The sequence below is a fragment of the Chionomys nivalis genome, chromosome 19, assembly GCF_950005125.1.
Source record: "Chionomys nivalis chromosome 19, mChiNiv1.1, whole genome shotgun sequence".
NCBI classification, from domain to species: Eukaryota; Metazoa; Chordata; class Mammalia; order Rodentia; family Cricetidae; genus Chionomys; species Chionomys nivalis.
Window position 1 is genome coordinate 55,382,631 of NC_080104.1, and position 25,725 is coordinate 55,408,355.

General features: G+C 52.7%; 1 protein-coding gene across 1 annotated transcript in view; it reads left to right on the plus strand.

The window, feature by feature from the left end:
- Itgb2 (integrin subunit beta 2) overlaps positions 1-23,057 on the plus strand; it is a 29,462-nt gene extending 6,405 nt beyond the window's left edge. The window contains exons 2-16 of the mRNA XM_057751946.1: positions 3,923-3,983; positions 4,327-4,415; positions 7,231-7,411; positions 9,279-9,449; positions 10,393-10,634; positions 11,592-11,747; positions 12,619-12,714; positions 15,741-15,830; positions 17,179-17,319; positions 17,786-17,973; positions 19,399-19,643; positions 20,080-20,305; positions 20,925-21,127; positions 21,996-22,162; positions 22,538-23,057. Of these exons, the coding sequence (XP_057607929.1) occupies positions 3,926-3,983; positions 4,327-4,415; positions 7,231-7,411; positions 9,279-9,449; positions 10,393-10,634; positions 11,592-11,747; positions 12,619-12,714; positions 15,741-15,830; positions 17,179-17,319; positions 17,786-17,973; positions 19,399-19,643; positions 20,080-20,305; positions 20,925-21,127; positions 21,996-22,162; positions 22,538-22,600 (2,316 nt within the window). The 5' untranslated portion in view covers positions 3,923-3,925 and the 3' untranslated portion in view covers positions 22,601-23,057. The remainder of the gene's footprint in view (positions 1-3,922; positions 3,984-4,326; positions 4,416-7,230; positions 7,412-9,278; positions 9,450-10,392; positions 10,635-11,591; positions 11,748-12,618; positions 12,715-15,740; positions 15,831-17,178; positions 17,320-17,785; positions 17,974-19,398; positions 19,644-20,079; positions 20,306-20,924; positions 21,128-21,995; positions 22,163-22,537) is intronic.
- The last annotated feature ends 2,668 nt before the right edge of the window (positions 23,058-25,725 follow it).

Here is a 25,725-nt window from a genome sequence, read left to right on the forward strand (position 1 = left end):
TTCTGGTTCTGTAGCCTTCACCTCCAAGTGCTAGGAATACAGTTATAGGTCGCCATACCCTGCCCAAATTGCCTTTTGTTTCCTCTTTTGCCATGTGCATTTCATTCTTCATGGGGACATGTATGAGGTAGTGACTTTCCTATCACAGAACCCAGGTCCAAAGAAGCAGGGGCTTGGGGGCTGGAGAGATGGCTCAAAGGTTTAGAGCTCAGAGGTCCCAAGTTCAATTCCCAGCAACCACATGGTGGCTCACAACCGTCTGTAAATGAGAACTGGTGCCCTCTTCTGGCCTGCAGGCAGAAGACTATGTACATAATAAATAAATAAATCTTATTTTTTTTAAATATTTATTTATCGTGTATACAATATTCTTTCTGCGTGTATGCCTGCAGACCAGAAGGGGGCACCAGACCTCATTACAGATGGTTGTGAGCCACCATGTGGTTGCCGGAAATTGAACTCAGGACCTTTGGAAGAGCAGGCAATGCTCTTAACCACTGAGCCATCTCTCCAGCCCCCTAAATCTTATTTTTTTTAAAAAAAAAATAAGAAGCAGGGGCTTTGTTTACGCCTCTGTGTAATGCCACAGTCCCCAAGGGAATCTTCAGGGAAGGACAACCCAGGCCTCACAGTGGGAGTGGCCTGCTGATCTTCACCACTTCCTGGGTTGGGCCAGCACTTGCCTAGTGGAGGGTGGAGATTGAGGATGGCTCTGGTGTAGAGTTCTAGTAGCTACTGGGGTAGGGCTTTCTGAGGAGGCCTTTGCAGAAGGTCACACCTCATGATTTGGCAACGTGCCAAAGCTCCAGTGAAGCCCAGGAACTGGAGGAGACCTCTGCAGGGCTGTGAGGTAACCATGGTAACCATGGGAGCTCTTCCACCTCCAGACGCTCTTATTCTTGCCCTGCCTGTACAGTCCCAGGGGACCGGCAGCTACAGAGACCAGGGATCTCCCCATTTGCTGGCTGCCAGATTGAGGGGAGGAACCAGCTGTGCTAGGCACTGAAAGCTCTGAGATGCAACATTCAAATCTGTCTTTTCTAGGGCAGGCCCCACAGGACCTGGGCCAGCAATTGTTTATCAGAGACAGGGCCCTAAGAGGAAAGGCTAAGAGATAAGAAGATAAAGATGGTAGGAAAAAGCTAGGGTCAGAAGATCTTGTACAAGTTGATGGCCTAATACAGCATTAGCCAGGCAGTGGTGGCACTCAGGGAGGCAGAGGCAGGCGGATCTCTGAGTTCGAGGCCAGCCTGGTCTACAGAGTGAGTTCCAGGACAGCCAAGGTTACACAATGAAACCCTGTCTCCAAAAACCAAAGGGAAAAAAAAAAAAAAAAAAGGAAAAGGAAAAGCAAAAAGAAGTACAGAGTCTCATAACAAGTTTTTTTGTTTGTTTTTTGTTTTTCGAGACAGGGTTTCTCTGTAGCTTTAGAGCCTGTCCTGGAACTAGCTCTTGTAGACCAGGCTGGCCTTGAACATCAGGGCCTCAGGGAAAGCCTTAGACAGGTCTAGGCCCTGACATCCACGATCTGCTCCAGTTACACAAAATGAAACCGAGGCAGAAAGAACTAGACGGGCTTTGCTCTTTTGGGTTTCTATGACTCTGGTCTCACTAAAGCCCACGGAGCAAGCCAGGCAGGGCTTCCCTGTGCTGATACCTATACAGAGGCTGGCAGGAACTCAGTGCCAGGCTCTGCTCACCTGGACCTGGGCCTTCACCTGTCTACCTTCCAAGCTCACACCACTGTCATTGTCTGGAGTCCTCTGTGGGGCCCAGGTGGAGATGGCTGCTCTCAACAGCTCTCAGTTCTGAGGGCTCAGCACCCGGAACAGAGCTACCCTGGCCACCACCCACTTCCTGTGGCCAAGGTCAGGGCAAGGCATGTGGTCTGTGGGTTGGTCCTCTAACCAAGTTGAACTCTTTCTCTCTCTCTCTCTCTCTCTCTCTCTCTCTCTCTCTCTCTCTCTCTCTCTGTGTGTGTGTGTGTGTGTGTGGTGCGTATGTGCATGTGTGAGTGTATGCATAGGTGTAATGACATAATGAGACACTCAGCCCTATACCCTGCTGCTGCTTGGAACTTCAGTTTCCCCATTTGAAAAACTAAGTTTGAATACTGACTTGTCACGGCTGTTTGCAGGGGGATATCTGTGGGGGCCTCTCCCCAAAGCATCATGTCTGTACCCTAGAAGGTCTCTTCCCCACTCTCCATCCATGGCAGCCATGGCCTCAGAAAGAGGACTTTGCTGAGGCTGACCGGATTGCAGTGCCTGCATGCAGATCTCAGGGACACGTGCCAGGTCCCAGGTTAGCCAAGGGAGTTGGTGGACCTAGCAGTGTTCAAGAAAGTCTGGTGTCTAGGATGCAGAAGCAGGATCAAATATAGCTGCCTCAGCTTGAGCTGGGTACCCCAGGACTGGGAGACGCAGAAATATTCAGAGCTGGGATGGGTCCCATGTAGCTTGAAGTCCGCTCCCAACCTTGCTATAGTCGGCTAAACTCAGAAAGCCAGGGAGGAAGTCTTGCTTTTCCTTAAGTGTGGCAGAGTGGTCTTTCATTTAACAACTCTGGACCCTGGAGGCAATCTTTCTGGGGTCACAGGTCACTTTTAGAAGGGTCGGAAATGAGGCTACCCAGGGCCCCAAAATGGGGTGGCCCTAGAGACTTTATCACAGACTTTATCACAGACTTCAGCATGGATGCTGGTCTTCAGGGAACAAAGGTGATGTCAAGGACCACGAGCTGGTGTGCCCAGTACTCTGAGGCCATACAGAGCACTAAAAGCCATCCTCAAAGCACCGACTTGACAACACTGTCCCCACCCTCACTCGGGCTCCTCAGAGGCTTCAACCTTGCCCTGCAGAGGAGCTGATCATGCCTTGGGAAAGCATGTTGATTTTTGTTTCTGACAACACGGGCTCTGGTCATATATCTCTTCCTGCCTGCCTGCCACAGATCCTCGTGTCTTAGGAACTCAGACACAGGGGCCACCCGACCCAGAACATCACAGGTCCTAGGGGCTGAGTCCTGACCTCTCTGGGCCCTTCCAGGGAAAGGAGAGTGACAGTTAGGATCTAGGAGAATGACAATCCTGCCAGTGCCCAGCTGTAAGGAAGTCACATCCCAGGCTGCTCGGCATGCCCAGTCCCCAGCTGGGCTCCCTGTTAGTACAAGGCCATCAGGATCATTGATTATAAGCAGAGCAGAATAGGGTGCTGTGGTCCAGAAAGATGGCAGCAGGTGGACAGCAGTTGGGTAGTCCAGGCTGTGGATGAGGTCTGCGAAGCCTATTCTCTGCTGCCAGGGACAGGGATTCCAATAGGGTCCCCAGTTCTAGCTCCTCCAGGGCAAGACTAGAATCAAGGCTCCAAGGAGTGTCTGAGACAACCAGAGACAGGCAGTCTCTGTGAGTCAGCTCAACCCTGCCTCACAAGTACTCCATGTGCATGGTTACCTGGGCCCATTTCTGTTGTCTGGGTCAACCAGGTCTGTGGGCTAAGCTCACTGTGGCCTTGGAATACACAGGTATTACAGGCCTGCCCTGGGCAGTGTAAGCCGCTGCACTTGTATGGCGGGGATGGGGCTGTGTGTGGCGTGCCTCTCCCTCTCTCCTTCATCTTCTTCCTCCCTCCATCCTCTGTGTGTGTGTGTGTATGTGTGTGCATGCTTGCACATGCCCATGCATGCCCATGATATCCCCACAGAAGCTGGCTGCCTGCTCTTCTAGGTACCTGGCCACCGGAGCCAGTATTCAGGCCTCCACATCCCTCCCTGTGGTAACTGAGTGGGCCCATCCCCATGGGCCTTGAGAGCTATCTGTGCTGGCCTTCCTGGTTCTCATACCCTGTGGCAGCAGGACAAGAGGCCAGCAAGAAAGAAGTCCTCAGGTGATTAGCCTGAAGTCACCTAGTCCTTCTCTCCACAGGACATGCTGGGCCCACACTTACTGCTGCTGGCCTTAGCTGGACTGCTCTTCCTGGAATCTGGTGAGTTCTGTGGAGTTGTCCCTACATATGACATTCCCATACAGCAGGCCTACCTCATGTCCCCTTGAGGATAAGTTCCCAGGTGTTTGAGGAAGGGCCCTCCTCTGGGAGTAAGTCTCAGGAATGAATGGCTTTGGTTCCTATGTAACAGGAGATGGAGTCTGAGTGCTACTCAGAATTGCTACTCCAGAGCGCTGCTCCGAATCCCATTGGGGTGACTCAGGAGCCCTTCCCAGACCACATAAGACCATAGACACTAGCCCGCACCCTCCCCAGACACTCCCACTCTTGAGGGCAACCAGCATGGGTGCAGGGCCCTTATCCAGCCTGTCTGTCTCCCCAGTCACGTCCCAGGAGTGTACCAAGTACAAAGTCAGCAACTGTCGGGACTGTGTCCAGTCGGCACCTGGCTGCGCGTGGTGCCAGAAGCTGGTAAGAGCGGTGTGGGTATTCTGACAGAGTCGAAGCTGGTAAGAGCAGTGTGGGTATTCTGACAGAGTCTAAGCTGCCCTTGCCACCCCCTCTACGTCTCTTAAGCTGAAGACGCTAGGGCAATCTCCTTAGGACATAGCAGGGATGACTCAGTAGAGAAGCTTCTAAAAGGGAGATGAATGTACTGTGGTCACCCAAGCTGACCCAGGTACACAGGGGAGGACAGTCCAGCTTCACAATATGAACAAAGAGTCAGGCATGGTGGGAACGTCTCGCCTTGAATGGCGGTCCCTCAGCTCAGCTGCCCCCCCATATAGGGCTCACCCATGGGACTAAAACTTTATCATACCCTCCTCCCAGGGTCTCCAAGCTGCTGACCCTACAGGGCAACCCACACATTACTCTTTCTCCTCAGTCACATGATCCTTTCTAGTGGAAGCTACAGACAGGCAGCCCCTGTCCCTTCTTTTTCACAGGTCTTTGAGAATAAGGTATTTGCTTTTAAAAACCACTGAGTGTATTTTTACAAAAACATACTGCTGTAGTTATTCTTCTGTTGCTGTCGTAAAAACACCCCAACAAAAACAACTGAAGGAAGGAAGGGTTTGTTTTGGCTCACGGCTAGAGAGGACAGCCTGTCATGGTGAGGAAGTTGAGGCAGTGGGGGTGTGGGTGTGGGCCACCTGATCATATCCCGTCCACAGTCAGGAAGCCAAGTGATGAATGCCCATGCTCAACTGCCTTCCTCCTCTCTCTTCAGCCCAGGACCCAAACCCATGGGTCAATGCCACCCACACTGAGCAGGTCATCCCACTTCAAAGAAGATAGTCACCACAGTCCCTCACAGTGTGCCTGGAGCCTTGCCTGTTGGGAGATTCCAAATCCTGTCAAGCTGATGATCAACACGAACCATCACATGTCCTTGTTCGTGTTTGATCCTGTTACCAAACTCAGGAGACCCCTATCAAACCAATGGGCAGGCCGTATGCAAATCGTGCCTATTGTCATCTTTTTCCTGACTGCTGTAATCTGTGGACACACAGGATGTCATTTTACGCTCCTTGTATCCAGAACATTCCCAGCTTTCTCCATCTTCACACGCCTGTCCTGTTTAGAATGAGTGGAGCCACCGGTGTAGAATGTCCCTTGGTGCCCCCAGCCCAGCTTGTCCTCTGGTGTGCATTGGGACAGTGACTCATCCTTTGCGCCCTACATGAGGCACACACGGTGCCCTCATCAGTGTGCCCTACGTCCCTGCACAAGTGATGTTTCTTAAGGTGGCACCTACCAGGCTTCTCCTCACTTCTTGTGTCCCCTCACAGTGAGTGACAGGCTTATCTGTGAGGTGCTATCAGGTTGCTAGGATTCTGTCCCGACTAAACTAAGTCTGTGACCTTACAGGCTATCCCCTGGTGACTCAGGCAAGCTCCATTACCACTGTAGTGACTGTAAAATGGTCTCTCTCTCTCTCTCTCTCTCTCTCTCTCTCTCTCCTCTCAACCCCCGCCCCCCACCCCCGCTCTCTCTCCGCAGCCCCCATTGATGGACCTGCAGCTCTCTATTCTGTTCATAGATTATGACTATTCTTTTTCCAATTTGATGTTCAAGCTGTCCATGTCAGGCCACTGGGCCCCTCTAAGCTGCTCTCGGTGTCATGCACATGACTATTTTGTGATTGTTGTTGTTTTTTGGTCATTTTTGTCTTGTTCGGAGAACTTTCATACTCTGGACTGATGAGCTCTGCGAACTCTACTCTGACCCCCCCTACCCTGGCCCAAGAGTTAGAGTTACAGAAGACTCCTAGGCCTTAGTGAGAAGTGTGCTCCCAGCATTCTCTGCGACTTTCCTCACCCTCTCCATCCCAGAAGGCCTTTGACTTCTGTCTCCAGCAATCATGTTCGCCATAGGCAGCTCCAGAGAAGAGGCCTGGTGTTGCAACGGCTATCCTGTGACTGAGGGAGGCGGTGCGAGCCTGGACAAGCCATTCTCGCAGGGGCTGGCTTTTCTCTCCTTCTCTTGAGCCATTTTATTCGTCTGAAATGAACAGTCAGGCCGCTTTTTCTATGAGAATTACACGTTTGCTTCTCTTCTCTCTATTCTTGCTGATCGTCTGTGCTTCTTGAGGCCTTGAGACGTGGCTCTGAAAGCCAGCACGGAGCAGACGCACTTGGAAGGTGGCGTCTACCGCATTTCTGAGTGGTTCTTCTGGCTTTACCGTCTGTGGGCAAACAGACACTCCCAGTGTTTTATGGTGCTTTGTAGTTGAGCCAGACCCACTTTGGACACAACAGGCTCCAGTAGAGGACCGAGAACAACCAAATACTTCCTTGTCAAATCCAGGGGGCTTTTGAAGGGACACAGTGGTCAAGATGAAGGTGCCCCAGGCTCTCCACTCCCCTCACCAACTCGTTTCCCCAAGCTCTGCCATGAGTCTCAGCAAGGGCTGTCACATTGGCTAAAGAGAGCACCTGCGTTCCCTTGGAAGGAAGCAGCTCCCTGGGCAAAGGCCCTGCTGAAGGGCTAGAGAGCTCTGGACAGCACTTGATCTTGAGTTGGAGAACCCCAAATCTTTGCTGATGGAGTCAGTGTTCGAAAGACAGAGAAAAGTCTATAGTCTATGCTTCTGGTGACCTGGAACTCTCCGGAAGACTTGGAGCTGTCTGGGTGACCTAGGCTGTCTGGGAGTCTGCTTTTCCCTAGATGACTGCCCCGTCCCACAAGGATCTCTAACTGAAGTTTCGAGGGCAGGTTAGGAGGAAAGGGGGCCAGACCCCACGGTTCCAGCACTGTGCCTTCTGCCTGACCCCTCCTCTAGAACTTCACTGGGCCAGGGGAGCCCGACTCCTTGCGCTGTGACACACGGGAACACCTGCAGCAGAAGGGCTGTCCAGCCGATGACATCATGGAACCCAGGAGCCTTGCTGAGCCACAGTACGACCCACCAGGGGAACGGAAGCAGCTCTTTCCACAGAAAGTGACGCTTTACTTGCGACCAGGTAGGTTTGGACTTGGCTGGGATGGGCCGGGTGTGCAAGGAAGGCATCCAGGAAGGCAGCCTGCGCGACCTGTCAGGGCTGACTGATGGGACGTGTCTCTGGGTTAGACAGTGAACTGGGCTGGTTGATGAGCCTTTCATGACGGACGTCTGCACTCTAGAGCTAGTGAAAGGGTTCCATGTGTGAAAGTGCTTGCCACCAAGCCTGGTGACCTGAGTTCAAGTCCCCGGGACCCAAAGGGTAAAAAGAGAAAACCAACTCTTGCAAGTAGTTATGGGACCTCCATGTGCAGAACGTGTTGCGTACAAGCCACCCTCCCATAAATAAACAAAACTAACTTTTTAAAAAGTTACTTCAGCTGGACTGTGGGGGTGCATGCTTTTAATCCCAGCACTTGGGAGGTAGAAGCAGCGGGCGGATCTCTGTGAGTTCGAGACCAGGCTGATCTACAGAGAAAGCTCTAGGACAGCCAAGGTTACACTAAGAAACCCTTTCTCGAAAAAAAAAAAAAAAGTTACTTCAAAGTCTGAGCTCTGCCCTGGGTGGATTCCCTCAACCCCACTGTCTGCCCTGGGTGTCTGAACCCTCTCTTAGCAATGTGTTCTGCGCCTCTTTGAAAAGGGGAAGCAAACCGTTCAGAAATCAGCATGCATTTCTACTCTCAGAGGCTCAGGCACTCTCGGCACAGTGACTGCCCTGATTAAGTACGATAGCCCAGGATGCAGAACTGCTTAAACCAGGCTTGCCCCAGGCATGCTTGGCTGGGTCGGACACAGTGAAGTGAGCTTGACCGGGACAAGAGACACGCTGTGGGCAGACTCGATGTCACAAGGGGGACCAGCAGATTGCCCTGAGAGCCGCCGGGTGAGGAGCGTGGGACCCCAGAGGCTCGTCCTGGTTTCATTTCTGTTGCTGTGATAAAACACCTTGACTAAAGGCAACTTAGTGGGAAAGAGGGTTGTTGTCAGCTCACGGTTTACTGTTTCAGGGAAGACTAGGCAGCAGGAACTTGGAGCTCACGTAACATCCACAGCCAAGAAGAGAGAGAAATGGCGGCATGCTTAGCGCTAGGCTCACTTTCTCCTCTTTTAACGAGACCAGGGCCCCAAACCGGGGAATTTTACCACCCACCCAGGCTGGGTCTTCTCGCATCGATGAAGTCAGTCCACCATAATTGCCCAAGATACGCCCACGGGCCAACCTGATCTCCCCAGTCCTTCAGTGGGATTCTTCCCACGTGATTTTACTCTGTGCCCAGGCTAAGCAGTGCCAGGATCTAGTTGGTGTCTGATGGGTAGGTTGTCAGGATGGGGTAGCAAGAAAGCAGAGCATGAAAGGAGGCAGAGAGGTGGCTTTGGGGGCTCAGCCTGGGGACATCAGAGAGCAGAGCTTGTCCCGTGAGCTCTTGTGAGTTGACACAAGGCCTTCTGCTCTGGGACCTCTGCCCCTGCCCCTGTCCTTCTGACCCCTGAAGGGCAGTTCTGGCATGCTCACCTTCCTGAGCCAGGAAGTCCTAGCTGGCACAGGTGCAGCCCCTCCTAGTGGGAAGAGAGGGTGGCTCTCTGGACCTTCTTTGTAAAAATGTTTATCCTTTGGTTGGTTGGGTTCCACCCTGCTGGTCTGAATGCTAGCACCACAGTCTGGATGCTTAGGCTTCCAACTCACGAATTTGCACGGCACACACTCTCCGCACGCAGGCATTCTTGTACTTGGAGTGAGCCCATTTATCTGAACCCAAATCTGCCCGTCCTGTGTCCTGGCCTCAGGCCCTTCCAGGTCATAATAAAGGGGAAGCAATAGGAATTTGGGGACTAGGTGATGAGGGCTGACAGCCAGGCTCAAGGTGTCCCTTGCTCTCTTCTGACAGGGCAGGCAGCTGCATTCAACGTGACTTTCCGGCGGGCCAAGGGCTACCCCATTGATCTGTACTACCTCATGGATCTCTCCTACTCCATGCTAGACGACCTCAACAATGTCAAGAAGCTGGGCGGTGACCTGCTGCGGGCCCTCAATGAGATCACTGAGTCTGGCCGCATCGGTGAGGCCCACGGTGCAGACATGCATCTCAACCTTGGGAACCCCCTGCTGCTGCAGAGAAGCTGGGGAGCTGCATATGCAGCACTCATGGGGCCAGAGTCAGCCCTGCATCTCTACCACAGCCACATCTGGTCACAGGCTGCTAAGACCTGTGGACTCCTCCAACCTTTCTCTCTCTCCTTTATATTTTGATGTTTAAAAGACAACGGTCCTGCAGTGCTGCTTTCTGAAAAGTGTGTCTATCCTACAGTGACCACACCATCGATAGAGTAGTGGAAGCAAACTTCAGGGCAAGGGTCAAAGGGTGAAGGTTGCAGCACTGGCCAGCACCAGCATGTTCGCCAAGCACGTGGGACAAGGGAACAGCACTTTGGCCTCATTGTCTATGTATCAGGATGCCCACACGCACACCTGAACGCAGGATGCAAGCAAGCTTCTATAGTCTTGTGTACTCACACACTTACACATGTCCAGGATCCCATACACAAACACATTTGTATGCCTGTATCCATGCTTAGTCACACGTGTGCCTGTAGGCCTGTGTACACAAGACCCATGTATATATCTACATGTACTCACACACAAACACTCATGATCACATGTATATGACCACATATCTGTACATACTCTGTCACACACATTCATGTTTGTACATGACTTCACATGTTCTCATCTACACATGACTACACATATGCTTGCACCACAGGCTCATCCACACACGCTCCCAAAACCATCACCTTGCTTTCTTCCTTGTTTGGGAAACTGAAGCTTGACCCTTACCCCACTGGGAGGTTCACTGACCTGCCTGGAGTCCTGCCTGCTGCCTTGTCCCCGTGCCTCCAGCCTCATGCTGTATATTCTTCAGGCTTAAGGTCCTCCCTGTCCTGCCTAAGGGTCTGTCTTCTGTCTCTGTCCCCCCCTGCCTCATGCTATGTACCCCTCAGGCTTTGGGTCCTTCGTGGACAAGACAGTGCTGCCCTTTGTCAACACGCATCCGGAGAAGCTGAAGAACCCGTGTCCCAACAAGGAGAAAGCCTGCCAGCCCCCGTTTGCCTTTCGGCACGTGCTCAAGCTAACCGACAACTCCAACCAGTTTCAGACAGAGGTCGGCAAGCAATTGATTTCCGGAAACCTGGACGCCCCTGAGGGTGGACTGGATGCCATAATGCAAGTCGCTGCATGCCCGGTGAGGTCACTGTCCCTGGTCAGCTCTCCCAGTTTCCTCAAACGCAGGAGCTCCAGCAGTGTTGTGGGGCCACTAGCTCTGGTTAATGGACCTCTTCAGGGACTCGCCCCATCCGGCCCCATGTTGTCACCCCGGGTCTTGGAAGGGCAGCCTCCATGCCCCAGGTCCCTCCCAGCCTCCCAGATCAGAGAGCGAAGGCAGAGTGGCAACATAGCCCTGAAAAACACATTTCAGCCTTAACTGATAACCCTCAAGCTCTCCTGAGAATCAGGCTGCCCAGCAGTGGGTCTTCAGAGTGAGGACTGTCCTTAGCTCCGTGTCTCCTCATCTACACCCCAACCTGTCAGTCCAGACTGTGCTTATAATGTCATCTGCAGCAAGCCAATCCCGCTCCAGCCTGGCTCTCAGTTCTCCAGCCTTGTTGGGCTCATGTTGTGGGCACACACATTCTACATGTGTGTTGGACCATGGGACAAAGCCTGGGTGGGTGCTGCGTATGTGTGCTCTTTCCCTTGTTCCAGACACTCAGCTCCCCTATGAACATCCCTTGGTCCCCTCTTTAGTGGTTGGGAGCTATTCGCCTTTTAGTGGACGCTGCTCTGTATCTTTCTCCTTCACAATTGCCACTGGGGTCCAGTTCCAGGTCTGGAGAAGGTTTATCTCTTTAGATTCAGATGTGTTTCAGCTCTCACCTCCCAGTCCTGCAGGGCATGCTGGGAGCTGTTGGCTTAGGCACTTCCTGGGCACTGGGTGGGCTCCCCTCCTCTCTCTCTTTCTGTCTCTGTCTCTCTCTCTATCTCTCTCTGTCTGTCTCTATCTGTCTCTCTCTGTATCCATCTCTCTCTGTCTCTCTCTTTCTCTCGTCCCATCCTGTTCCCCCCCCCCCCGTCTCTCTCTCGGGCCTGGCAGGGAAACCAAGGACCAAGGCAGGTAACCTCTGGCTGCCTTCTTCCCCAGGAGGAAATTGGCTGGCGCAATGTCACGAGGCTCCTGGTGTTTGCCACAGATGATGGCTTCCACTTTGCTGGTGATGGGAAGCTTGGCGCCATCCTGACGCCCAATGACGGCCGCTGCCACCTGGAAGATAACATGTACAAGAGGAGCAATGAGTTTGTGAGTACTCTGCCTGCCTAGGCCCATCCCAGGGCCAAGACTGGCTAGAGGCCATTCAGGAATGATGAGAGGACAAGGTGAAAGCAGGGCCACATGCCTGGATCACCCCAGCAGAACCCAGACTCTTCCTAACACAAATAACAAATCACAGAGGAGTTCTCAGAGACCCTGGTAACCTAATGAGATTGCTGGCACTCACATCGGCCTGAAAAGCAGTCCTGGCCCTGGTCCTCACAGCAGAGACCCTGACACAGCACCCCATCCCCATCCATCTCACCGCCTCTATACATGCCTGCTCTGCCCGTGATGACCCTGTCCGAGCTCCAGGTCCCATCTCTGAACACTCATTGCCTTTCCTAAAGTATCGTGAAGAATTTTTGCACCTCTGTACTGCAGGGACCACCTGAAACACACTGATGTGGAGTTGCTGGCAGATAGAATCTGGGGGTACTGACCCCAGGCAGGAGCAGGGGTATCTTATGTACATTTGCCATGCCCCTAAAGTTGAATGTCATGCCCATTTGCTGTACATCATGGTGGTGAGAAGTGGGGTCTAAAATCTAGCCCTAGTGGGAATCCAGGGACTTCCCTGGTGCCCACACAGCAGCTCCTCAGGATGCTGCCTGCATTCTGGCTGCCTTAGCACCCAGAGTGCTAACTCCCAGGAGTGTTGCTTACCTGACATTGACCAAGAGAATTATCACAATAGTCAGGGTTCTCTTCTTGTATTTCAAAATAGTTGGTTTCCTGTCAATCCTGTCACACCAAGTAAGGCCTGCCCTGAGCAAGTGGCAATGCCCTGTCAGCATGGACTCTTGCTCTCCCAAGGTGTCCCAGAAGACTTGTCTGACAAGATGTCCCCTTTCTCCAGGACTACCCATCTGTGGGCCAGCTGGCGCACAAGCTTTCCGAGAGCAACATCCAGCCTATCTTCGCGGTAACCAGGAAGATGGTGAAAACCTATGAGGTAAGCAGAGCCTTGTGCAATGTGGGCAACAGGCCCCCTCAGCTGTGAGTGACAAGCCAGGCTCTGCCCAATATTGCCTCAGTTCTGCTTTCCGTGTTGGGCTGTGGGTGGTCAGCCTGGCCACTGGCCACAGTTTTCTGGGTGTGAGCATCCTGGTGGAGGAAGCCGAGGCCGCCACTGGGCTACACAGTGTCCACGTCTTGAAATTACTCAGCGCTGCCCGCTCTTTTTGTCTCTTCTGAAACAAATCAGCCTGGAACTGCTTCTCTCTCCTTCCCCCTTCTCCCCTCTCTCTTCAGCTCAAAGAGAAGCCCCCTTTGAATAATCAACATTCAGATGGAGCTAAACTCACAAGTTGGGACCCCTTCTTCCTCCATGTGTTGATTAGCAACAAGCCTCCCCAAAGTACATCAACAAGCAGAAGCCAAAACCAAAGCAAACAGGATCTTGGGTTTGCCATTGGCTTTGAAACAGTTGGTCCATCCTCCTGGGGAGGACGCAGCCACCCTTGCTCCTTGTAGAGGCTGAGGACGCCAAGGCTTTGCATCCAGAGAGCTCTCTCTGGTGGCCTCTAGAGGAAGGCAAAGTCCCACTCTTGTTGTCAGGAGACCCTTCAGTCTGTACAGCAGGAATGACACTTCCATCCGTTCATCTCTTAAGACGGTAGTAGTTGGAGCCAATGGTGTCAGAGCAAGAAGCGGCTGCCGAGCTAGACAGTGTTTCTGACGGTTGGGGTGGCTCCCTGTAGCCCCTCAAAATGCTCTCTGAGGCTCATCCTGTGTTTCTGCTGCTTTTGTCATGCCATGTGTGTGTCCTGCTTTGGAAAGTCAGCTGAGGAGCTGAGGTAAAATCCTCCAAGGATACGTTCACACAGGCAAGATTCTCAGGTGTTGTCAGGCTCCTAAGCCTTTTCCTTGGCTTATGATTTGCTGGATAGACCAGCAGAAATAAACAAAGCCACTAGGCTCCCAGTCCATTTGCCACTGTGTCGGGGTAAAGTCAGTAGAGATAAGAAACATAAAAGGCAAATCTAGGAGCAAGATGGGGCTCAAGCTTCCGTGGCCCCTCCCCTTTCAGGGCTAATCTCTCAGTTGACCAGGACCCCCAGCCCCGCCTGAGAATGACTGGATCCTTCATGAGTTGTCCTCTCCTCAAAGAACTGTAGCAGGTCCCCACTCTTACGATGAGTGGCGTGGGTCGCGTTGCAGAAGACACTGTGGTGATGAGGGAGAAATCTGCAGACAGAGGACTTGAGTCCCAGGCCCACCACCAGCTAGGCTTTGATGGTTGAATTAGATGGGGCTCTCTGGAGGAACCGAACTGACAGAGTATTGTACAAGGTGATCCATTAGAATGTCTTGCAACCCCTAAAAGCTGAATTGTGTCACCGTAGCTGACTGGCTTCTCAAAAGACTGAGAGATTGGTAGTTGCCCAGTTAATGAAATTGGATGCCCCGCCTGGTACGGAAGGACTGAAGGGTTCCTGGAAAGTTGCTGCTCTTTGGTCCACGATGGAAGATGCCTTGTTGTGATGTTGGTGAAGGACAGCAGCAGTACAACAGGGCAGATGCGCTCGCTAGCAAGAAGCAAAGGCAGACAGTGACACAGAGCTGGCAGAGGGTGCTGCCCACTCTGCAAGAGGGTCTTCCTCCTTCACTTAGCCATTCCTGGAAGCATTCTCACAGTTTTATCCAGAGGAATATCTTAGTTGGCTCCAGGTTCAAGCCAGTTGACAATCAAGAATAGGCACAGCATAGGTCACGGGCCCTCCCAACCCTCTGTCCCTTAGGTGATGGTCAAGAATATAGGAATGTGTGAGAATGGTCCACACTGAATTCTCCTCCTGTCCAAGCCTGGTTCCTGTGCCGGCGCAAATGAAGCGGGTTGCAGAGCCCAGAGGCGGTTGATGACTAGGCTATGATGGACTCTTGGAAGGGACAGACTTCATTTCAGAGACTCCAGGAAGGGTGCTGAGCCTGGGTGGCTTGGTCTGTGGAGGTGTGCAGGAGGCAAATGACCAGTCACTGCTCATGAAATATAGCATGGCCATGAACACTAGGGAAGATGTGAGGAAAATGCAGGATGTCTGTCATTCGAAGGCTCCTCTGGGCAGCAGGCCTGTGCCGCTGCAGCTGCTTGTCACCGGGTTAGGTGACAGTCACCATTAAATGAGAACTCTGAAACCCATTGAACTGGTCAGGGCTTACCGCTTCCTGTGATCTCACCACATTGTACTGTTATCTGTGTAGCGTGCTGATGTGGTAGGAATACTGTCCTGTGGTGAGGCAGGCATGTGCTCCTGGCTCGGAGATGCTATCAGGTTGAAGTGTCCACTGGAGACATTTGCACCCAGGAGTGTAACCTCCACTCAGGGCTTTGGAGATGGTCTTTCTCCCTCCTCCTCTTTCCTTGTCTCCCTTCCTCTCTCTCTCTCTCTTTCTCTCCCTTTCTTTTTGAGGGAAGGTTTCTCTACAAAATCCTGGCTATCTTGGAACGTGCTTTGTAGACCACGCTGGCCTTGAACTCACAAAATTCTGCCTGCCTCTGCCTCCCACGCGCTGGAATTAAAGGCGTGTGCCACCCGCCCCTTTTTTAGTGCAAATTTGAGATTAAACCTGTGCTAGCAATGCTGTGCTGCTGGCCCACAGCCTCGGCCCTCTCCTCACTTCCTCTTCTGAGACAGTCTGGCTGAGGAACCCTGGCAGGCCGAGCTTGTCATCCCCCTGCCTCAGCCTCCCAAGGATCTGGAGTGAGAGGCCTGGGACACCAGACCTGCCAAGGGCTTGCTGCTCCTCAGCTGGGATGACAGGCTGTGACTCGGGCTGCCGCACACACCAGGCCTGGCTCCTAGGGGTTTGCGCCCAGAATCTGTTATTGGCATTCAGCAGCACACCATTGACTTATGGAAGAATGTCATGTGAGCCATCTCATGAGCAAGGGAGGCCGTGGGCATCCATTACAAGCCTCGTGGCTGTGGAGGGGCCCGTAGCACCACGTGCCAGCTTGAGCTTCTTTCTCATCAATAGAAGCTCACAGAGATCATCCCCAAGTCGGCGGTGGGGGAGCTGTCCGATGATTCCAGCAACGTGGTGCAGCTCATCAAGAAAGCCTATTACGTGAGTCTCTGGCAGAGCCGGGTGGGCTGGCAAGGCCGCAGTGGGTCAGCGGATGAGTGGCAGGGGTTCTTACTGGGCTCCTCATAGCTTCTGGATGGGAATGGCAGGGAGAAACACAGGGAGCGTAAAGAGAGATGTACCAGCCTCTACCCACGGCTTTGGGTCCTTTGGGGGCATGACTGACTTTACTAGATCTCGCCTGCTAGTTCCTGAAACACCAATGGCAGGCCCTTCTTACTGAGGCTCTTCCCTGCTAGCTGACATGGTATAGTGGGGAATGGACGGCTGGCGAAGGCAGAATGATGCCTCTCACAGTGGGGAGAACCCAGAAATCATCACTGTGGCCTTGGGCCTTGAGCCTTGAGATAGAGCGCCTCTTGTTTTTGTTTTAAAGATTTTTTTAAAAATATTTATTTACAATATTCTGTCTGCCTATATGCCTGCAGGCCAGAAGAGGGAACCAGACCTCATTATAGATGGTTGTGAGTCATCATGTAGTTGCTGGGAATTGAATTCAGGACCTTTGGAAGAGCAGGCAATGCTCTTAACAATTGAGCCATCTCTCCAGCCCTAAAACACCTCTTATATGCCAGCCCTCAAACTTATTCTGACCCCCTCATCCATCATCCTACTTGATGATTGGCAGTTTGTTTAAGTATATTCGGCTTTGCTTCCATCAGAGGCCCAGTGTCCTGGTGAACACCAGTGTGCACCAAACACACCGTCCAGACTCCGGTCAGTCACAGAAATCTACTCCAGTGGCAGGTGTCCCCGAAGTTCTGACCTGCATCCTTGTTGCTGAATGTCTTGAAGGCTGACAGCACCTACTGTGTGGGAGGCCCTTCAATACCACTGTGGGGGACTGGAGAGCAAAGCCTGGGGCCAGGCTGGGGAACCCTGTTTCCTTCTCCAGCCTTGTGAGCCCCAGAAGCCCCGAGCAGGCTCCCGTGCCTAACCACTACCCAGTCATGTCTAGCTGTCTTTACAGGGATGACTTTACAGGGATTGCACACTCACTGAATGCCACCCGTTCTCCTTCTCCTTCCGTCTGTGTCTTGTATCTCTCACACCCCCTCAGCAATTTATCGTTTCTCCTCTGCTAACCCTGGGGTTCAACAGTGAAGGGATAGTCCTCACAGGGCTCATGGCCTGTGCCTATGCTGGTCCCCGGCCGGTAGCCTGTCTCAGAGCAAACCCGTGGCCTCAGTCTGCTGTCCCATTCTGACACAATAACTGAGCTCCTAGCGGGTGTTTGTGCCATCAGCTGGTGTGCAGGAGAAGTATGAGAAGGGAGATGTCCAGGGGCGCAGGGATGGATGGACAAGTCATGACTGCTCTCTGCCCACAGAAACTCTCCTCCAGGGTCTTCCTAGACCACAGCACCCTCCCCGACACCCTGAAAGTTACCTACGACTCTTTCTGCAGTAACGGAGCATCAAGCATAGGCAAGCCCCGAGGGGACTGTGACGGTGTGCAGATCAACATCCCGGTGAGCTGGCCTGCTGAGGCACCTGGGGTTCCGGCATCAGCATGTTGGAGGGGTCTGGGGAGATCTTGGGGACCCACTCCCACTGAGAGCTGGGAGGCAAAGGAAGATCACAGGGATAAGCGAGGGAGGAGACCTCTGATGACCAACAGCCTGCCTCTTTTCCCTTTACACACCAGCAAGGATGCCAGATGTGACACCAGGGAAAGGGTATAAAGAGGGTGCGGGGACGTGGTCTCCGCTGCAGGTTCGTGCCTATCAACGTAAGAAATGCCTGCAAATCTCTAGAGTGACCCTGGGTAGACTGGCGGGCATGGAACGACAGCGCCCTCTGGGGGCAACTGCTGGACATGCATAACTGGACAAGTATCTGGTTGGCATACCTGAGAGGCTCAGCAAAGGGGACAAGAGCAGAGCCATTACCCTGGTCACCCACAGTCCTGAACGGAACTCCACCATTCTCTTATAGGTCACCTTCCAGGTAAAGGTCACAGCTTCTGAGTGCATCCAGGAGCAGTCCTTTGTCATCCGGGCACTGGGCTTCACGGATACAGTGACCGTGAAGGTCCTTCCCCAGTGTGAATGCCAGTGCCGGGACCAAAGTCGGGAGCAGGGTCTCTGTGGAGGCAAAGGTTCCATGGAGTGTGGCATCTGCAGGTGAGAAGCGTGCACGTGACCCATGGTCCATCAGTCCTCGGGGAAGATGTCTTCAGATGAGGTGGACTTGGCCAGCCCATGAAGCAGGTGTCTGCGGGTGGTATGGCCAGCTCACCCAGGAGGTAGATGGCGTGCAAGTACTCCAACATCCTAGCTCTCTGACCTCAGAGCAATCAGGCTAATGGCATGTAGCCAGAGTATCACTGGACCAGGTGGCTACTCCCGGCAGCCTGGGCCCTAAAGTCTATCACTGGACCAGGTGGCTACTCCCGGCAGCCTGGGCCCTAAAGTCATCCTGTGAACACGGGCCTCAGTTCAGGATGCAATTGAGGAGGAAGGGTGCAGTGTGCCTAGCAGAGAGACTGTAGTTGGCAGCTTGGGTATCAGTCATCCTCTCCCAACTGCTTCCCCAGTTTCTGATCTTTGGGGTGCTCTATCCCACACCCCAGGCCCACACTGCTGTATACCACCTCCCAGATACTCTATGATAGTGGTGGTTTTGGTGGCCGCCCACTGACCAGTGGCACCTTGCTCTGGTCCTGAGTGTGCAACCCTAGGTGGCCTCTCTGCCAAGCTGAGCTAACTTGACTGGAGGATTGGGTCATTGGTCAGTGAATTCTGCGACTTCCTCCCGCAGGAGGACACAGTGGGACGGGTCAGGGTCAGCTACTGAAGCTCTCATCTCACTGAGCTGTGTACAGAGTTCCCACGTTCTTCTTTACCTAGTTCAGTGGTGAGGCAGTGCTGCCATGACCCCACCAGACCCTGTTTCCAGGTCTAGATTAGCAGGGACAGAAACTGGTTCCTTAGGAAAGTCCAAGGATACAACGCTCAGGATGCTTCCAGATGCATCTGCCAGAGGTGCTGTGCTAGTTAGTGTGTGAAGAGACACCACGACCACATCAGCTCCTACAAAAGAAAACATTGAATTGGGTGGCTTACAGTTAAGAGATTCAGTCCATTATCATTGTGGCAGGACAAGAGGGCATGCTGGAGTAGTAGGAGCTGAGTCTTCTACATCTTGACCCATGGGCAACAGGAAGGGATATGTCTCACTGGGTGTGGCTTCAGCATATGTGTGTGTGTGTATATATGAGCCATCCAAGCCCGCCTCCACAGTGACACACTTCCTCCATCAAGACCACACCTGCTCCAATAAGGCCACACCTCCTAATAGTGCCACTCCCTTCAGGGGGCATTTTCTTTCAAACCACCACAGGGTATCATTGCTTATGGGACAGTCACCTATATGCCCACAGGGACTTCCTTGCCTAGGACATGGCACATGCTAAGGAGACCTTTGGAAGCAGGTGTGGTGTGCCATACATTACAGGTGTTTGGATGAGTTCTGGACCAGGTAGGACAGGAGTTGTCTTCATGCTGAGGGAGGACCTAATTGCACACACCCCTCCCCTATTACACCAGGTGTGAATCCGGCTACATTGGGAAGAACTGTGAGTGCCAGACACAGGGCCGAAGCAGCCAGGAACTGGAAGGAAGCTGCCGGAAGGACAACAGCTCCATCGTGTGTTCAGGGCTGGGGGACTGCATCTGTGGGCAGTGTGTGTGCCACACCAGTGACGTCCCCAACAAAGTGATCTTCGGGCAGTACTGCGAGTGTGACAACGTCAACTGTGAAAGATACGATGGCCAAGTCTGCGGTGGCCTACGTAAGTGCCAGGGGCTACAGGTAGCAGTACCGCTTGTACCAGGACATATTAAGTGGGACATTGGGGACAGACAGGTGGGCAGACTAGCAAGCCTTCCCTGCCTGTTTCTGTGTCTGCAAGGGTCAGCATTGTCCTGGGAGGGCAATGGAGGTGACAGTCCTGTTCTGACCCAAGAGCTTTTCAGATACAACGTGGCGGCCCCGTCTGGCTAAATGGTGGCCATGTTGCTAGAGGTGCAGGACAAGAAGACATCCCCGGTCCCTGAGTTTTTGCCCCGATGTCCTTCCATGGTTCCTTGGAGCCATGTGAGGAGGGTTAAACTAGAAGTAGTTAGCAGTCCTCCTTGCAAGGTGGTATCAGGCTAGGGAGCAGGATGGCTCCCTGTTCCTAGTCACCTGCAGGGCAATGAGTCCCGGTGACCTCGGTTGTTTTCCAGAGAGGGGCTCCTGCTCCTGTGGCCAGTGCAGCTGCAAGGAGGGCTTCGAGGGCTCCGCCTGCCAGTGCCGCAGGTCCACGGAGGGCTGTCTGAATACCCGGCTGGTGGAGTGTAGTGGCCGTGGCCGGTGTCGCTGCAACAGATGCGAGTGTATTCCGGGTTACCAACCACCGCTGTGTGAGGATTGTCCTGGCTGCCCCTCGCCCTGTAGCGAGCCCAAGCACATGTGAGTGTCCCCATGGCCCATATTGGTCTCACTGTTAGACAACCCAGGAGCCCCCCAGGGACACAACTGTGCCATAGTTCTCAGCAGGATTCAACAAGCCTGGTGTCCCTGCCACCACCTACCTCCTTGCATGCCTGCAGAAGTCCTAGCTTCACAGGGGGTCTAGGCCCCTTCAGTCTTTGAACCAGGTTTCCCTAACCCTTCCAGACCCTCTTAGAAACATATTATCCCCGTCACTCACATGGCACCGAGACCTGAGAGCTCCCCAGATCCTCCGCCTGGGACTGCCTGGTATGCAGACAGCCAGACTCCTTTCACGCCACATATCAGACACACCTGCATTTCCTAAATCATTCCTGCCACCTTGTATAGCTCTACAGCATGGTCCAGCCATGCATCCTCACATACCAGTGTACCCCACACACACCTGGGCATCCTGGCACACACGTGTGTTTTCATTATTCACAACCTTGACGCGCCAGTGCGCCCTTCCACAGCCATGCATCTCTGCACACCTTCGCACCCCGACAGACCTATGCGTGCTTGCATATCAACATGCCACGACACACCTCATACCCTAACACCCTCTCAACACCCACTCCACCCGACTCCTCCGCAGCTCTTGTGCCGAGTGCCGGAAGTTCGATAAGGGCCCCTTTGAGAAGAACTGTAGTGAGGCGTGTGCCAATGTGACCCTGCAGCTCACCCCTCTGAAGGGAAAACTCTGCAAGGAGCGGGACTCAGAGGGCTGCTGGATGACCTACACCATGCAGCAGAAGGACGGCAGGGACATTTACGACATCCACGTGGAGGACAACCGAGGTGAGGCTGAGCGGTGCCTGGGACATGACATGATCCGGTCTAGGTTGAACGTGGTGACAAGAACTCTGACCGCGAGGTCTCTGCAGCGAGAAGACTGCACAGAAAATGTTCCTCTTCTGTGGATGCAAGTCAGGCCCAGCAGCAGGAGGAGAGCCACCCAGGAAACCTGCGCAGGGCAGCATTGCGGGACAGGCTGCCCGCCGTCCCCTTTCCTGTCTACGGCCTCTCTTTCACTCTGCTCTCCTTCCCGGGCCCTGCATGAGATGAATAGCAGGTGGCGTTTCCTGGCGGTGGCTCCAATATGTGTTGGGTGTGATGCCATTTCAGGACCACACTGTCCAGCCAGAGCATCGCCCATTCGATGGGACGATCCTGAGAGATGGTGTCTGTTCCTTCCTCAGAAACCCCCACGGAGAGCTGTAGGGCAGTGGAAGTGACCGCCCCAGACACTGATCCCCCTCCCTCCACTTGTCTCTGGTCTTTGCCAGGCCCAGTCACACCTGTGAACTTGGGGATTCTGACCTGGTCTCTGGGTTCACGCTGAAAGGAAGGGGGACGCCTTGGCTATACTCCAGACACACACCCAACACAGTGTGAGGCTGTAGCCAGCAGTGAGAGGTCGCCCGGGCTTTCCTCATGTTGGCCCCTGGCCTGACCTCCTTCTCTGTGAACAAGGACCAGGCCAAGTGGCCTTTGTGTATCATTTGGGACCATGGGGCCTGGTCTCTCTTCTGGTGGGGGTGAGGCTAAATTCCATCCTCTACTCGTGAGATGCGCAGAAGGTGAGCCCTCTGTGGCGGGAATAGAGATAGAGCACTGGCCGCCATAGGGAGGGGCTGACATTTTGGGTTGTGTGCTTCCTCCTTAGAATGTGTGGAAGGCCCCAATGTGGCTGCCATCGTAGGGGGCACCGTGTTGCTCGTCGTGCTGATTGGTGTCCTCCTCCTGATCATCTGGAAGGCCCTGACCCACCTGACTGACCTCAGGGAGTACAGGCGCTTTGAGAAGGAGAAGCTCAAGTCCCAGTGGAACAATGTGAGTGGCCTTGCTCAGGGGACCCGCATGACACATGCATGCTCCCTTTCCTCTTTGACCTCTCACGGGGAGCAATTGGTACATTCTCTACCCCAGCTGAGTGTGGGAGACCCACAGAGAGTGTCTTTCCCACCTCTTACTCTCACAGCGAGACTATGGCTGTCCTGGAGTAATGACACATCCCTTACCCCAGCAGCTTAGCCTGCAGGCTCCCAGTGTTGCGGTGAGCAGGCTTAGCCTGAGCCTCAGGCCCTAGGAAGGCTCCTCCTTGTCTTGGTTGGTTCCTCAGAGTGACCTCTACTGATCTGGCTGGTGGCTTCCTAGAGTCTTGATACACTCCCTGTGCTGACAGGAGCATGTTTGATTCCTCCCTAGGACAACCCCCTCTTCAAGAGTGCTACCACTACTGTCATGAACCCTAAGTTTGCTGAAAGCTAGGGCACGAGCTACCAGGATCAACCACGTGAGACCCGAGACCACGCCTCCTCCCCTCTGCAATCGTGATGTGGCTTACAGCTCACCACAGCACTGCCAAGGACCCAAAGGCCCGCTCTGTTTCTCCCCACCTTTTACGTCAAAGCCGCCAGGCTTGCCGAAAACCCATCCTCTCACAGGCACAATCTTGTCACCACAGAGCCTTAAGGATGTCCCAAGGTTCCGCACACACTTCCTTAGATAAAGGGAGACCGCAGGCCCAGTAAAGGCGGCAGGGACTTATTTATATTTAACCTTGTCAGGTATGAAACCACATCCCATTGTTTTATATTGTTAACACCCCAACCATTGTATTATATATGGGTATGAAACTATAGCCCACGTATTATATTGTAATCATGTGTGTAAAAATAATAAAGCTTCCATCATGCTGTCCACAGAATGTGGGCTTTGTAGAGTCCTCCGGGCTCAAGTGGCTGAACCCCAGGGTGTTTTGTCCCACCTGCCGATGGTTCGTTCACATCCTGAGGGTTCTGGTGGGTTCTGCGCCTTGGAGTGGGAGATTTGGTTCTCTTCTTTCCTACCTGCGGACCTGTATATATGGAGCCCTCCCAGACCCAGTGCTAAATCCCGGATGGCTGCGCAACAGGTGTCAGGTGACAGAAACGGCATCCTCCCCTTTCCTCCTCCCAATTTCTGTCTGTCAGGTTTAGTACAGGAGATAGGGTGGTGACCAGAACACAACCAGGGTTGGGTAAGAAGTTTCTTTCTTGTGAGCTGTTTTTGGGGGTGACCTGGAAGTCACTGCTGACTCACGTTCTAAATGAGTGAATGGACCCACGTTGTGTTCAGTGATCATGGAGTTCCTGGGTCTCTGAGAGTGATGAGCCAACATACTAGGTAGTTTTCCTGAAAATATTTGTTTTGCCTCGTGGTCTAAGGTGGTTCCCTTGCTTAGCCCCACCTCTCACAAGAGCATCCTGTTGGGGGAGTATGCTATGCAAACTGCTTACCTCACGGCAGACTGGTGTGTTGCTTTTATTGGTTAGTGAATGTTTTATTACCATTGATTAATAAAGAAGCTGCTTTTGGCCAATGGCTTAACAGAATATAGCCAGGTTGGAATAGATAGATATAGAGAAAGAAGATCTAGAGAAAGAAGTTGCAAGAAGCCATGAAGCTCCTCTGGAGACAGACGCTGAATGAAACTTTAACTGGCAAACCACAGCCTCGTGGCAATACACAGATTAATGGAGATGGGTTAGTTTAGGATGTAAGAGTTAGCCAGAAATATGCCTAAGCTATTGGCCAAACAGTATTGTAATTAATGCAGATTTCTGTGTGATTATTTCATAGTCTGGGCAGCTGGGAACAAACAAACGGCCTCCCCCAAGAGCAGATAGAAAGCAGAGGTAGAATGTGGCCAGTGACAAGCTACCCCCTAGAGTTCCCAGGACCTTCCAAATTAGTGCACTCACTAAGCACCAAGGCTCCAATACAGGAGCTTTTGTAGAAGGACACTTCATACCCAAAGATATCACACAGCCATGTAAATAGATACCCAGCTTTTGTGCCCAAGCCTTTGAGTAGGAAGGGCTGGGTGTGGCCAGAGAAACCCTCAAGGGTTCTCACCTTTAGACATAGGTACTCATCTCTGGCACTGACATGGCATAGTGGCAGTAGGCTGAGCCATGCTATAAGCAAGGGGACAGTGAAACCCCTGGACTGGACCACTCTGTGGGTAGGTTTATTGGGGACCAAATGGCCAAGGGTCTCTTGGGGGATGGAGCAGTGTTGTTTTCCTGTTGGCTTAACAACTGCCCCAAATCTACTGATATTTTAACTACTGCCAGCACCCTGCCACTCAGACCAGGGCCTGGCAGGATTTTCAGCCCCACTGGCACCAGCTTGCCCACTGCACCCTTCCCCCATGTTCAATTCTGCATATTCACACAAGAGTGAAGTGTGCAGGGTTGAGTATCAGACTCTTCCCCGTGTGAAATGGATTTTCTATTTTTGGTTGTGTGCCTAGCCTTTTACGGCTGAGCCATCTCCCCAACCCAGCGAAATGTACTTTCACATGATATTTTGTTTTCATCTTTTCTTAAGAATGTAATTGTTCGGGCTGGAGAGATGACTCAGAGGTTAAGAGCACTGGTTGCTCTTCCAGAGGTCCTAAGTTCAATTCCCAGCAACCATATGGTGGCTCACAACTATCTGTAATAAGATCTGGTGCCCTGTTTTGGCATGCAGGTGTACATGCAGGCAGAATACTATACATAATAAATAAATCTTTTTTTAAAAAAAGAATATAATTGTTCAAAGTCCAGAAAAAGCTGTTATTGACTAAACAACCTATTTAGTCAAAAAGCAAATGCTGCCTTTCAGGCAGAGTGAATGGCACAGTGGATCTCCTCTGACCCCAAGGAGGTTCCCAGAACTAAGCCTGCAGGGGAAGCCTGCATTTTCGTTTATTAGGGCCAGCATCAAGCACAGCTGCTGGGTCCTCTGTTCTAGCGCCACCTGCTGGCGGTGCTTGCTGCTGTCTACTGTCTGGTGCTGCCATGGCCAGAGGAAGTCCCTTGCCAGTCCCATGGGAGCTGCCCCGGTGGTAGCAGCAGTCAGCCTGGACATTTGTCCCAAGAGGCCTTGAGATTTTCCTGGACAATGACCACTCCTTTGTAGGGAGTCCTACCTCAGTCAAGGCACCAATCCTCCTCTTTGGGGTTTATGGCCTTGCTTCCCACCATGTTGTGAGCATGGGTAGGTGGCCAGTCTTTGCCTTCTCCTTTCTACCTGGTGGTTCCCAGCATCTGGCCACCTTTGAGCATCACTTCGTGCCTGAGACTCATCCTATAATGTAGGACGAATTCTAACTGGTCTTAATAAATAAAACTCGGGGTCAGATATTAGGGGATGAAAGCTGATGGATCAGCGAAGCAAAGGAGCCAGCGATAGAGAGTTCTCACCTCTGCCAATGCTCAGACCAAAGGGGCGATCCTGTGCGTACGAATCCTCAGACTGCTGCTGTCTCTACAAAACCTTACGCTGCATCCGTCTCTATGAATCCTCAGATTGCACTGAGCTCCTGTCTCCTCCCGCCTTATATTCCTCTCTCTACCCAGCCA